At 38.2% G+C, this 14,367-nt stretch overlaps 1 protein-coding gene across 4 annotated transcripts in view; it reads left to right on the top strand.

The window, feature by feature from the left end:
- hdac7a (histone deacetylase 7a) overlaps positions 1-14,367 on the top strand; it is a 95,212-nt gene that overhangs the window by 70,386 nt on the left and 10,459 nt on the right. For 3 of the 4 annotated variants that reach the window (XM_081608587.1, XM_081608588.1, XM_081608586.1), the window contains 11 exons: positions 76-284; positions 1,527-1,730; positions 1,896-2,118; positions 3,573-3,706; positions 3,862-3,982; positions 4,106-4,155; positions 8,882-8,989; positions 9,725-9,780; positions 10,552-10,639; positions 10,740-10,859; positions 10,943-11,040. In XM_081608587.1, coding sequence (XP_081464713.1) covers positions 76-284; positions 1,527-1,730; positions 1,896-2,118; positions 3,573-3,706; positions 3,862-3,982; positions 4,106-4,155; positions 8,882-8,989; positions 9,725-9,780; positions 10,552-10,639; positions 10,740-10,859; positions 10,943-11,040 — 1,411 coding nt within the window. The remainder of the gene's footprint in view (positions 1-75; positions 285-1,526; positions 1,731-1,895; positions 2,119-3,572; positions 3,707-3,861; positions 3,983-4,105; positions 4,156-8,881; positions 8,990-9,724; positions 9,781-10,551; positions 10,640-10,739; positions 10,860-10,942; positions 11,041-14,367) is intronic. The other variant, XM_081608589.1, reaches the window with a different exon arrangement.

A 14,367-nucleotide genomic window follows, 5' to 3' on the forward strand; every position in this document is an offset into this window, starting at 1 on the left:
GTTTTGCACATATATATGCTAATATGATCCATATTGCATAAATTTGTCATTTTCCTCTCTCCACTTGCCTCTCAGCAGTGCCGGGCCTCGACCCCGTCCCTTTGCAGTTGGCATCACAGTTAGACCGCCTGTCTCCAGGGGGCGTTCAGGCCCACAAGCCACTGAGCAGAACCCGTTCGGAGCCCCTTCCCCAGAGCCCGCGGGCCCTCCACAACCACCTCCTCCAGCAGCAGCACAATGCGCAGCTGCTGGAGAGACTCAAGCAGCAGACGCACCTGGGAAAGGTACCGACACATTCTGTGCCACGTCTCATAACAGCTGAAATAAGACAAAACTAACTTAGAATTAGCTTTTCAGCAAGAAATGTGGGCTTGTTTTAAGTTAATAATTCATAATATTGATGAAAAAGTTTTAGTTATAAGTGAAATAATATGACTGTGGAACAGTATTTTTCATCACTATCAAGAAATTATTGACTTAAACTCACATTTTTTGCTGAAAATTTACTTATAAGTTAGTTTTGTTTTGTTTAAAGTGCACTAAGTCTAGAAACTAGACCAAAAATATTTGGTAGAATTTTGTGGCTTTGCAGTGTATAAAGGATCTAGGTAGGACCTTACCCTGAATTATTTCAAGTTTTATCAACCACAGAGTTCAGTGTGTTTTATATGTATATGCAGCATGTTTTATGGTTGATTAACATAACGTGGAGTGAAAATTTAAAAAAAAAATAAAAGTATATATCAGTTAATATATTCAGCCTTTGTGCTCTGTAGAACTATGTTCTGCTGCAGTTTTAGAGCTTTTTGCTGCTTCGTCTGCAAAATAGTTCAGAATCTATCAGATCGGGAGGGAAAGTGTCTCTAAACATCAGTGTTTCTTTGTAAATATATATATATATATATATATATATATATATATATATATATATATATATATAGATTTAATGGTTATCAGTACTTTCAGTCGACGCTTAAGAGCATTATACATTTTTTTTCTTTTAAAATAAAAATTTCTAAAGTAATAAAATAAGAGTTTAAATCCTGCTTTCACTGGAATTATAACAGTACTTTAACAGACTTGTTACATGTGTTTCCATATAGAGTTTCTGCAGGTTTCATCAACTCAAATTTAATTATTTTTAAGACAATTATGAATAAAAGCTAAGACCTGCACCATGTCAAGAATATACGGAAGAAACATTGTTAAATATTCAGTTAGAATTACTGTGCTGTGTTGTGTATGCTTTTTAGAAATAATAAGCAACATTCAGGATGTTCTGACAGTCTTAAGGTTAGTTTTAAATCTGTGCACCTCAGTTTCACATGTAGTTTCACTGCTGTTTTTAGCGCTGACTCCAGTGTGATGCTTGATTTTGAAAAAAAAAAAAAATACAGTTTCATTATTATCAGTAGTACATCAGAGGTGTACTTTCCCACAAAAATGTGATTTAGTTCTCCCCTCTGTCTCTTAATTCATCGTCTTTTTCACATCCTGAATGATCTCGGCGTTCCGTCTGCCTGCAGCTGATGTCCAAGTCCAGCGAGAAGCCCAGACTGCATCAGATCCCATCTGAGGATATGGATTCTGAGGATGGCGGTGGAGTTTCACCCACGGAGACCAGCTACCAGAGCAGAGTGCGGGCGGAGTCACTGAGGGAGGTGGAGCCAACCGGTTCCAAAGCACACGAAGAGCAAATCAACCTACAGCATGCGCTCATACTCAACCAGGTTTGGGGAAAAAATCACAAACATTCCAACACAGAGAGTTCAGAAGAAGCAGGCAGATCATCGCTGTTTATCTTTATTCCTCTAGATGGCGACATAACTCTTTAAAAAGCAGATTCTCTGTTGTGTCTCTCTTTGACGCTGCTCTGTGTCTTTCCCTCCGACCAGTCGTTGCTATATGAACAGCAGAAGCAGCTGCAGCAGATGCATCAGCAGATGGAAACCCTGGCTGTGCCTGTGTTCCGCGGCGGCGGGCCGGCCTGCGTGCCTGGCGGCCATCGGGTGTTGTCGCGTACGCGCTCGTTGCCGGCCTCCACCTCGCTCACTCCGCCTGAGAACACGCTGAGTCTGACGGCGCAGGACACTGTCAGCAAACCCCGCTTCACCACCGGTGAGTCATGTGTCCCAAAGGTGCCGACGTAAATATGAGAGGACACAAATCTCATTTCTCTTCAGGGGCGTCACTAGGTTTTAGGGAAAAGAGGGGCTCAGCCCCCAGGAGACAAACAGGATGTGAGCAAACACAGCAGGAAAGTACAGCATTTCTCAAACAGAAACAAAATGGACAAATTCCACTTTTAAAATATGTTCAGGGTAACGTAATAAAAACATCTTCTACAACAAAATATGACTGTAAATAACCAGTCACTGCAATGAAATTATTTCCTATCAGACATTGGTAAGATAATTATAATTTTTTTGTGGCTCTGCTAGCATTTGTGCAAAATGTCATACTTTCATGCAATACAGTCCATATTTTACACTAACCTCACAGATTATTATTCTATGAATTAAAATAATGTTAGTTGAAAATAATATTTGATTTAATTACATATAATCATATTGAGGTGGCTATTGTTTCAACCTTCCAGACCTCTCAGGTCTTCTGGTTCTGGAGAAACAGCATTCAGCTTCTATGTACACGATAAATCAAAGTTAGCTCAATCATTTGCAGTCAAATAAATGTTTATTTTCCTTATGAGTCTCATTCACTTCCAAAGAGACGGGATGACAAAAGGCGTTACTGCGGTGCTTACAACACTTAACTGGCAGTTTAGGTTGATTAATGATGAATAATGATTAATACTTTTTCAAGGATGATTTTGTTTATTGAGACTTTATAATCCATTTTATTAATGCTTTCCAGTATGAGTGACTTTATTACTATTTTATTTATTGTTTTTGTTTCTTTTATTTGTTTATTTGAGATATTTAAAATGTCTTCCAGTTCTAGACAAGTGTTAAGTGTTGTCTAGAAATGAAAGTTTATTGATCTTTGAGAGAGAGTGTAATTAACATTATATTATCGTTTTTTTTTTTTTTGCAATAATTTCTGGAGCAATTGATTGTCCAGTAAAGGTTATTGTGACAGGCCCAAATTGACTACTGCACACATTAAATTTGCTTTTACATGTTTGACTGAGTTTGTTAAGCTATTAATGTATTTCAGTTTGCTGTTCTGGTGCAGAATCGTAACTCAGTACATTTTTGTCTGTGTTAGAAAAAACCCCTGAAACATTTTAAGCCAATTTAGTCACAGGTTTTCTGTATTGGATCAGTATCAATGGATGCTAAACCTCAGATATTGACATTGGTATCAGAAATCAAATGCATCCCATTTGTAACACCTTTAATTTGCATAATATCTGAATATAATTTTTTTAAACATCAGACAGGGTAGATGTAAATATAGGATTCTTTCTGGAAGTGAACAATTTAAAAAAAAAAGATTTTCTGCACAGTGATCAGATTTTTACTTCAGGCCTGGACTTTTCCTGAATATGAGCATATTGAACATATTACAATATTAATCATTATTTTGTTGTCTCTTTTTTTTTTCTTCAGGGCTGGTTTATGACTCTCAGATGCTAAAACACCAATGCACATGTGGAGACAACAGCAGTCACCCAGAGCATGCTGGGAGAATACAGAGCATCTGGTCACGATTGCAAGAGAGAGGCCTGAGAGGGCAGTGTGAGGTAAAACACACACATGAATACTCAGTTAGCATTTAAGGAATGAATTTGCATGTTACTGTGTACAAATATCTGTGTTCTACCACTTCCCCTTCCTTGTAGGATTTAATGTAAATCTGCAGAGTTTTCAGAGAAGCCTTCATGTTTTGCTCTTGCAGAGTATCCGCGGTCGGAAGGCCAACCTGGAGGAGCTGCAGTCGGTCCACACGGAGCGCCACGTGTTGCTTTACGGCACAAACCCCCTCAACAGGCTGAAACTGGACAACCGTAAACTGGCTGGTTGGTCATGCCCTGAGCCGATAGATCCAAACGTTTTATAAATGTGTTCTGTATTCAGAGCCATCAAATCTACATTCAAGATAAAACATGCTAAAAATAGATTCAACTGTTTCTCTTTTACAGGAATCCTCTCGCAAAGGATGTTTGTCATGTTGCCATGCGGCGGAGTCGGGGTAAGAGGAAACACTCATGTTTTAGTGGAAGCTGCTTAATACATCCAGTTTGTTGTTTTGATGAAAGGTGATATTGTTTTAAAGAAAGATGGAAAAAATGAGCAAAAGAAAGATGACAGGAAAGACATCAAAGAGAGAAAGAAAGCAAGCGGACTTGGTCCTCCTGACAGCCTGTGTCGAATCGTGACAGTTCAGACTATTGAAAGCAGCATGTCCGTGACCAGGGATGAAAAATATGCTTTGGATTTTTACTGTCAGCCAGATGGACAGAAAAGGAGAAAACAAAAATAGAATTTTGGAATGTGGAAAATATAAAATTAAAGGTAAAGGACATTAACGGTATAATTAATTTTTTTTTTAAAAGTTATTTTCTGTGAAGTTATGAGTAGCATTCACTTTGCCTGAAGTTGTGGCAGATTAATAAATGGGAAAAAAATCCCTCATGTTTAGATTATTTTAGTAATTTAAAACAAAACGAAAATGTTAAATTCTACTACAGAGAGTAGCTCAGGGTTGTTCAAAGTGCGGTCCATGGGACATTTGCGGCTTCTGGATTGCTTTTGCTCGGCCCCCGAACTGCAATTTGACAATCCTATAAATTCAGTGGTTGATGCAGGTGGAAACTTTGATTAATGAGAAATTGAAATCCTTTTGTAACAGTAAACCTAGAAAGTACAAGACAAAGTATTTGTCTTTTTGTAACCGCACTTAGGTCTCATTTTTTAATTTGATAGTAAATGTCTTTTTTTACTTGAAAAAAGACTATAAAGTACCCAAATGTTGTTGTTTTTTTTGTTTGTTTTTTTACCGAGTTCAAGTAATTTTCAAAAGGGCAGGTTTCCCCCAGTGTATTATAGGCCTGGCGGCCCGCCATGCTTTATTAGCGCCACCGCCAGGCTAAGCCTTCCTTGTTTTTTTTAGGAAAAAAAATAGACTTTTTTTAAGCCGGATTGCGAATGTTTCTGTTACTCAGCGTTTCACTACCAGAGCAGATTTATTCCTAAAAGATATGGTTATAGAAGATGTGTTTATAGTTTACGGCAGCGCCCCGCGCGCTGCCGTAGCTGGATTAAGTTTACCTCACCGTGGATCACACGCGCCTCCTTTCACTCGAAATGGACACAGGCTGAACTGTATGGATATTTACATCAGCTCCCTGTGAGGAATTGTGATTAGTTATGAGGAGTTATTAATTAAGGTAAGAGTTTAAACCCACCGTGTTAGCTCTGGTGCAGCTTTACGTGAACCTCAGGAATAACTTGTAGTCGCGCTTTCAGAGGTGCTTTGAGGAGCAGTGAGAATGATTTATATTTGTGAACAAAACAATATGCAGCGTTCACATCTTAACACGCTGCCCCGCGTTTGGCCCCGTCTTCCCTGTAAAGCAGGGGTCCCCAAACTTTTTCCTGTGAGGACCACATAACTTTTCCCTTCTCTGGTGGGGGGCAGAAGTCAGTTTCCCCCCCACAATCTTTGTGGATTGTGCTTTCCAGAAAGCACAATAAAATAACCCTCTCTGGGTTCTTCACAGAAAAAATCCAGGAAGGATTACAGTCCATATTTTCCAAACTATAAGCCACAGCCCCAAAGTTTTTTTGTTTTTTTTTAACCAGTAAACATAAGCCGCAGATATCTCTGTCGCTCCAGGTTTTCCACAGCGATGCAACAGCAGCAGAGGGGGGCGGACACCCAAAATTGGAGTTATAACAGGTCAATTGAATATCACATTTATTACATTGAAAAAGAAAAAGGTGCCAAGATTAGATTTAACAGAACTGATTAGTTTTTGAACGGTAACTGTAACAGTAAAAGTGCTGATCATTCGTGTTGCTACTAGCATGTGCCAAATCAGTGGTCCCCAACCTTTTTATTACCGCGGACCGGTCAAGACTTGGAAATTTTGTTGCGGCTCAGGGGGGAGAAGGGGACGGGGTTGAACAGTCAGATAAGGCTTCTACATGTTGGTGTTCCCACTAAATACTGATTATACCCAATTTGGGTTGTCTTGGCCCTTTTATCGCAGCCTGTGGGGTTTTCCCTGACTTAGAGGGAGAATACAAGCTGTTGAATGTGACAGGTAGCCAATCAGAAAGCGCGGTGACGTCAGAACAAAGGGGAATCCCAAACAGCTGACATGGCGCAACTGAGAGTCCGGTGGATATCGGAGATGATATGTGGAAATGTTTCTAAAGGTCATTATGTTTATTCAGTTAAAAATGTTAACTATGAAAAAACACAGTCACCTCCAAATCATAGTGCAGCAAATAGAGCGGCTGCTCCCGTCGTCTTTTATCCACCGGCATTTATTTTTGTTACGTCTTTTATCTCTTAAAATGACTCCACAAACTATCACTATTGCTTCTACATCGTCATCCGTGTTTGGTTATTGTAAATTCGCGCTATGTTGGGGGTTTTACTGGATTATCCTCTGGAATCGGGATGTTCGTGACTGGAATCGGTTTGTGTTGCTCCTGCGTTGGAAACACGAACCGATCGAACCTGTTGTACTTTTATCAGCTCTGTGGTCACAGAGGTTTGGAGAATCGACCGACATTCTTAAATCTTTCCGTCTAAACCAGACTTGAGACTCACAAGCTCTACTCATCTCCTCTCGACCACTGCCCAAACGCTCCGACTCTGGTCGCTACTGTAACGTTTACATAACAGATACGCCACAAAAACGAACATTTTACTTTTGTGAAAATTTTAACTCACGATAATGACTAACGGGAGCCCTGAGCTTGTTTCTCTGCAACCAGACGGTCCCATCTGGGAGTGACTAGAGACAATAACACCCGAAGTGTTGCTGATATCCACAGCCTGCTTGGTCTCTACGTGGCGAAGCAGCTTGAAGCTTCATTGCCTCATTAGCAGCTGGTCGCCGCATGTTACGCAGAGCGGGCTTGTAATGTGGGGACTCACCTACCGGTCCGGGATAAATCCATTCTCCTATCTGTTCTCTGGGCCTTTTCTCCTTTGCAAAGAAACTTTCCAAAGACATCTGATCTGTTTCTTACTCATTTTGCTGCTTGTGGGCTCAATGTTGGTGCGCAAGTAACAGACTTCCAATGATTCACTTCCTGCTAAAGAGCCCCCTGGTGGTTGAAGAAAAATTCACATACAAACGGCTTATAGTCTGGAAAATATGGTAGATGAAAAAAAAAATCTGAATGCTCTCTGGCATTGTTCAGGGGGCCGGACCAAGTGTGGAGGCGGGCCGGATTCGGCCCGCGGGCTGTAGTTTGGGAACCCCTGCTGTAAAGTTTAGGTCTGTGTTCGCAGTTGGTCGGTGCGTTAGTGGTTAACGACCCAGTGCTAATCAGTCATCATGCAGGTTTAACCTGTGAGGACCTTTCGCGCTCATCTAGCTGTCATGCATCACACTGATTTTATATTTTATTATTATTAGTAGTATTATTTTTCCGGTTACACTAAGCACTAAACCGTGTCAAATGTTTTTCCCACTTAGTCGGACAGAGTTAATGTGCGCGGCCACCGCACATCTGAAAAACTCGTCCAGAAACTCGGCCAACCAAAGTAGTTTCTGTGTCCCCTTGTTAAAAACTCAACAGACACGAAATAAAAGAGCTACTAAAGTTACATTAGCAGCATTGAATTAAATCTCCCATTTGTTGCTCATCTCTGTGCAGTGGAACAGATAACCACATCATGCAGGGCCGGTCCAAGGGTGTATGAGGCGTGGAGCAGAATTTGATTTCTTTTGTTGCTAAAAACATCAGCACCTCTAACAGCTTCTGTGTTTGATTTAGTGAAATCTAGGACAGGGGGATAGTTTAACTGGCAAACCTAAAAAGCAATACATTATAATTGCAGTTTACTAATTTGTATTTGTGAACAAACGCAGCTGAAACTCAAAGATTAAACTCACAGCATCAAATGGTTGCTATGGTAGCAAACCAATCTGACTGAGTATTGTTCTTTGAACTTTTACAAAGTAAACTTGGCAGCTACTTAAAATCTTATGTATAAATGTTAAATTTAAATTTTTGTATGTATGCTGAAGCCATTATGTCAAATTCAGCAGCACTGATAATCTCAATAAACAAATGTTACATGTAATGTAACATTACATGTTACATAAATGCTAAAATATTAGCATTTATGTAACATTACATGTTACATAAATGCTAAAATATTAGCATTTATGGGGCCCCTGAAGCCCTGGGAGGTCTGATGGAGCTGCTGACTTAATTTGGATTTAACAGAATTGGAAATAATTTATATATTAATTGTATTTTTTGATTAGTTGTTTTTAAGACACTAGTCTTAAAAACTATGTGGTTTTATAAAGCAGTTCACTGGCGATGTTTTCCCATAGCATATAATTACCCAGTGACATTTTTACTTTTCCTGTCTACTTAACATCTTTTAATACAAAAACACGGTGGACCGCCTCGGAGCCTTTACCACCGGGCTTAGCAAGTTTTCTGGGGGAAACCCTGAAAGGGTGACTAAAATATATTTTTTAGGTGCAGAGAATAAACAAAAAGTGATTTTCCAGGCCAGAAAAAATAGAAAACGGTCAACCTCCAAAATATCTATATATTGGAGGTGTTTTTTAAGAAGGCAAACATACAAAACCTTATTTATGTTTGATCTACAGTAATTGTAACACCTATTTCTCTAACTACTCTGCTTCATTTATGAGGTTTCCTGGTCGTAGAGGAGTGTGTCTAAATGTTGATGTGTTTGTTGTGATGGACAGGTGGACAATGACACCATCTGGAACGAGTCGCATACTTCTACGGCGTCACGCATGGCGGCGGGCAGCGTTGTTGAGCTGTCATTCAGGGTAGCCAAAGGAGAGCTCAAGGTCAGAAACCAGAGAGCAGCCGTACTAAAGCGTTAGCTGAAGTCGGATAAAAATGTTTCCTTCAGTTACAATTAATGCTGAAAACTTGATGTACTTACAGTAAAGTACATCTACAACCCAGATTAAGGCATAGATAACCTGCTCTGCTATGTATTTTTTCTGTTTGTTGAACATAAAATAACTGTAGCGGAACAACAAGCAGGAGGAAGCAGCAGTTACAATTCAATCAGAATCACTGTCCTTCAATGTAAAATAAATCTTTTAATTTGGACGGATGATATGAAATTAACATTTTATTGCCTTTGGCCCTAGTTTTAATATGTATGCTTTTATGGAATCTAAAGTAGAGAAAATTATAGTTTAAACACAAAATCAACAATCATAGCCATTTATTTTTATCATCAGAAGTCACATTTCTTACCAGGATAATAGTTTTTCCCATTAAGGATACGATAGATACCCGTTTTTAATTTGAACACATATTAATTTACTTCTTTGCAGGAACTAGGTTGTTCAGTGGAAGAACAAGTTTGTCATTGGTAGAAAGAATCACGTGTGTTTTTGCCATGACTACTTAATTGTTCATAAAAGATTTGTTTTACTGTTAGTAGTAAATAATATTACAGATGGAAAACTAAAACAAATCATTTAATATTAGAGTTGTTATGGCAGGTTAGAATGCAGCATGCTAACAGTAATGAGACGTAGGTTAACACGTCTTTATCTGCTGCACAGAATGGCTTTGCTGTGGTAAGACCTCCAGGACATCACGCCGACCCCTCCAACCCAATGTGAGTGTGTATATATGCTCTGTTTTATACAACCACACTAAATGTACTTTTTTCTTTCTCTTGTCGTTTATTCAGCACCACTCTTTCTTTTGTTGTTGTTCGTTTATGGGATTTTATTCTCTGAAAACTTTTTTGGAATACTCTTATGTGTTTTGAGACTATTTTCAAAGTATAACAACTTTTCCTTTGCAAATACTATAAAACCATTTCTTAGTAATAGAAGCTTGACAAAGCAATAGAAACCAATGCAATAAACATTTAGGTAATATTTTGAGAAACATGTCTGTGATCAGAATTTGTGTTCCGAATTTACATAAGTGAAATATAAGATATTACTAATTTTAACAGGACCTTATGACAACAGGCCATCTAATTTAGATTTAGCATATTTCTTTGCTAAAAAATATGAATATTAGACATATCCATCTTTTTATGCATTTTATGCTATGTTTGGCAACAAACCATAAATGTTTTCTTTAATTTTCAGTCTTCCCTTGATCTGATCCCATTTTACATTTCAATCAAGAAAAAGTCATATATTTAATGTATTTAATTTTCCAATAAAACTGATTCTGTACTATCTACTACTAGCAACACCTTAATAAAAACATTTTAATGTTTTCATCAAACATGAATTATAAAAAAATAATCAACAAGCAAAAGGAAATAGACACACAAATTGGTTCATAATTGTAGGATTTGTTGTTCTAACTAAACTTGTTATTTTTCATGTTTTTATTTATCTTTTAATTATCTGTGTTTGTCTTTTAGGGGTTTCTGTTATTTTAACTCTGTTGCCATAGCTGCCAAGCAGCTCCAGCAGAAGCTCAGTGTCAGCAAGATCCTCATCGTCGACTGGGTGAGATGTCTCCTAGTTGTACTCTGTCAGCAAAACCTTTATAAAAATGTATATCCTGTCTGTGTTATATTTATTTAATTAGTGGATATTCTCTCTATAGGATGTTCACCATGGTAACGGCACCCAGGAGGTGTTCTACAGCGACCCCAGTGTTCTGTACATTTCACTTCATCGCTACGATGATGCAAACTTCTTCCCTGGCAGCGGTTCACCAACTGAGGTTGGGTGAAAATCGGTCGTACCTGTAGTGAAAAGCGAAACCTCAGAGAAACACTGGGTCTGACTGTGTTTTCTGGGTTTTAGGTTGGTTCTGGAGCTGGTGAGGGCTTCAACGTGAACATAGCCTGGACCGGAGGCTTGGAGCCGCCTATGGGAGATGCTGAGTACCTTGCTGCATTCAGGTACAAGCTCCTTCTCCTTCTCGAAACAGCAACTCACTGAAACAAGGGACATTTATTTCAGTTAGTTGGTTTGACACTTTTATTGATTAGCAATAGAATCATCCACACAAGCCTTAATTAGAACATTTCCCCTCGTTTCCTTCACACCGAGCCACAACACATAGCCTGGCCGATCAGCGTCTCGGCTCCACATTGTCTCTGACGCACTTCTGGCGTAATTCAGAATCTTTGTCATTTGGAGCGCATGTGTTGGCTGCTCCCTGGTTTTTCCAGCAGCCTCAGATGTTTTACTGTAACTACTCTCCAGGTCTCGTTTTCGATAGACTGCGGATGTCTGACTTCCTGATGGTGGGTTGGGTAATTGTCATTGGTGGGTGTTTAGCACCAATAAAGATTCAGTCATGTGGTCGTTTTGGTCGTCTGCGATATTAAACCTCAAGGAAACTGTGGTTATGGGAAAAAAGGGAGCAGCGGAGAGTTGATAGACGTACACGTGCATACTTGTTTTCACATAGAAACAAACCAAATCCACGTTTCTATGATTCTTTTAAGGAATGGATCACAATTCATAGAAAATAGTTGAATGTCTGCTGACAATCTGCTTGAAATGTGTAAATCCTTCAGATGTAATAGCTTTTATATTACTCTTAAAACTAGTTTTTAGAAAAAATTAACTGTATTCTGTTAAGACTGACCCTGTGTAGTATGAACCTGACCTCTGGCGTTTCTGCTGACTGCACCGGTAGAAAGACAGAGATTTTCAGTGTGACGGTGTTCCCACTCTAGAGTGCGTCTGAGACAAAGCAGATCATGTTTAATGGCAATAAACAATAAGTGTCCAGTTTTTAGATACATTGCATGTTATTGTTTACATCTAAAAATTATGCATACAGGCATAACACCAGAGGGCAAAAAGCCAATTTTTTAACCATCATAACTGCGCTTGTAACACTTACGATGTGTTTACAGTCCTGGAACTCACAATAAGATATTACCAGTTCTAGGTTAGGCTACGGGAGTAGGGATAAGGGTAAGTGTATTAGTGACCACAGACCAGAAAATAAGTTTAAACTGCCGGCTTATTATTTTGTAGAAAAGAAAAGAAACAACAATTATACAAACAGTTGACACACAAAATTCAATGCAAAATAGTTTCCCTGTTTCTTTCCGAATATTTTATATAATCCCCGTTTTGAAATTTAAGCCTAATGTTGGGTATTAAAGATACTATTTATTTAAACCTAGGTTATAGTTCTATTTAAGTTCAAATTGATACTGTTAATCTATTTAATATACAGTTTGTTTTCAATCTTTTTAAATCTATTTTACTTATTTAGTGTTCTTTTTAAGAAGTTAAGGTTTATTAATTTCTTGTTTTAACTGGAGATGTGACGATCAGGTGTTTTCCTGCCGATTCCGATTCCAATCACCCATGAGGGCCTATCACGGCCGATCACCGATACGATCACATAATTTTAATTTTTTTTAATCATGAACAATACCGGTTACATTATGTGGAAAAAGGAACCATGAATTCACCTTAATTTAGACAAAAACTTGTTTTAAATAACTTTTTCCAAGAATAAAAACAAAACAAAACAGGCATTGTGCAAATTGTACTGCTATCAGCAATACTATCTTTAATAGACTGAAAACATATGAAGGCTCTGAAGAGGCTAAATAATGCAAAAAGTCCAAATAAAACCTCTCAACATTGCCAAAAAATTGAAGTATAAAACTTAACATTTAAAGGCCAATACAGGATCCATTACAATAAACAATCCTGAGTTACTGAATTAAAACTTCTTGATAGCATGTGGCTAGCTGATTACTGCTAGTTCTGATTGGCTGTTTCTGACTGAGCGGAGTAATTATGAACAGGGAGGAGATCAATTATTTTCTCAGAGATTATCTGTCTCATGTTAGGACAGCAAAAGTTTTAATACGAATGTAAAATTTATATTTTTAAGTTGGATGCTGCAGCTTTAAGCAGAGGTTCGGTGTGAGAGTCACTACCAGGTGGAGCAGAAGCGGCGCTCCGTCTGTGAAATATTACTACCTGTAGTAGTAATATTTCACAGCGTGGTTCTGGGGATTTTTTTTTTCTTTTGCGTTCCCTCGCAATAATCTGATCAGTTCATGCGGCATAACTGAATACTGTAAGCCTTTCTTACGGTGGCCGCCGTACTTTCTGCTTTAATACAAGCTTTTTCCATGGACTATTTCTGAGTTATTATCGCAGGGTAATCAGTCATCTGATTGTGTCTCTGTTGTGTTCATCTGAATGATTTAAAGAGCTGCTTTCAGTGCCGTTCCATCTTAGCCTTAACAGACATAAACATGCAGTAAATAAATCGATTTTAAATCAGTTTTCTGCACCGAAGCGTTAATAATAATAAACACGTTTTCACTGAGGCTCTATAAGAGCCATATGAATGAAATAAGTAATTATTGATCTGACAGGAGCAGCGGCTTTGACACCTGGGTGGTGGGTGTGTCGATGTGGCCGTGACTGTCATCAAGTATGAATGCGAAGGTTACCGGCTGCTGACTTAGTGTGTATGAGGAAGCGGGTGATCGGTGGTCAGTCCTGGCAAAGTTTGGAGCATGATAATCAAAATGGAATAAATCGATAATTGTGACAGATCAAAGAAGAGATTTGGAATTGATTGATACAATTGATACGGACAGATGAGATTCCCCAAGTTAACCCAGTGCTGCCCTCTACCACCATTAGTTTGCTGTGTTTTATAATAATAAAATGTGATTATTATTATTAACGCTTTGGTGCAAAAAACTGATTGAAAATCGATTCATTTACTGCATGTTTATGTCTGTTAAGGCTAAAATGGAATGGCACTGAAATCAGCTCTTTAAACCATTCAGATGAACACAATCAGATGACTGATTACCCCACGATAATAACTCAATAGTCCATGGAAAAACCTTATAAGCTTGTATTAAAGCAGAAAGTACGGCGGCCACCGTAAAAATGGCTTACAGTATCAATTATGCCGCATGAACTGATCAGTAGATTATTGCGAGGGAACACAAAACCTTTTGCGAGGGAACGCAAAAGAAAAAAAATTCCCCATGTCCCCTAGAGGGCTCTGTAAAATACAACACTCCTAATGTCTGTAATTGTTACTTTTTATATTTTTTACTATTTTAAGACCTATTTATTTATTTATTTATTTATTTATTTATTTATTTATTTATTTATTTATTTATTTATTTATTTATCTCCTGTTTATCTATTCTATTTTATAGTTATTTTTATGAAAAGAATTGCCCTGTATTTAATTTATAGCATGTTATCATAACAGA

This window comes from Poecilia reticulata, chromosome 7 (assembly GCF_904066995.2).
Source record: "Poecilia reticulata chromosome 7, P_reticulata-male-v2, whole genome shotgun sequence".
Taxonomy (NCBI): Eukaryota; Metazoa; Chordata; class Actinopteri; order Cyprinodontiformes; family Poeciliidae; genus Poecilia; species Poecilia reticulata.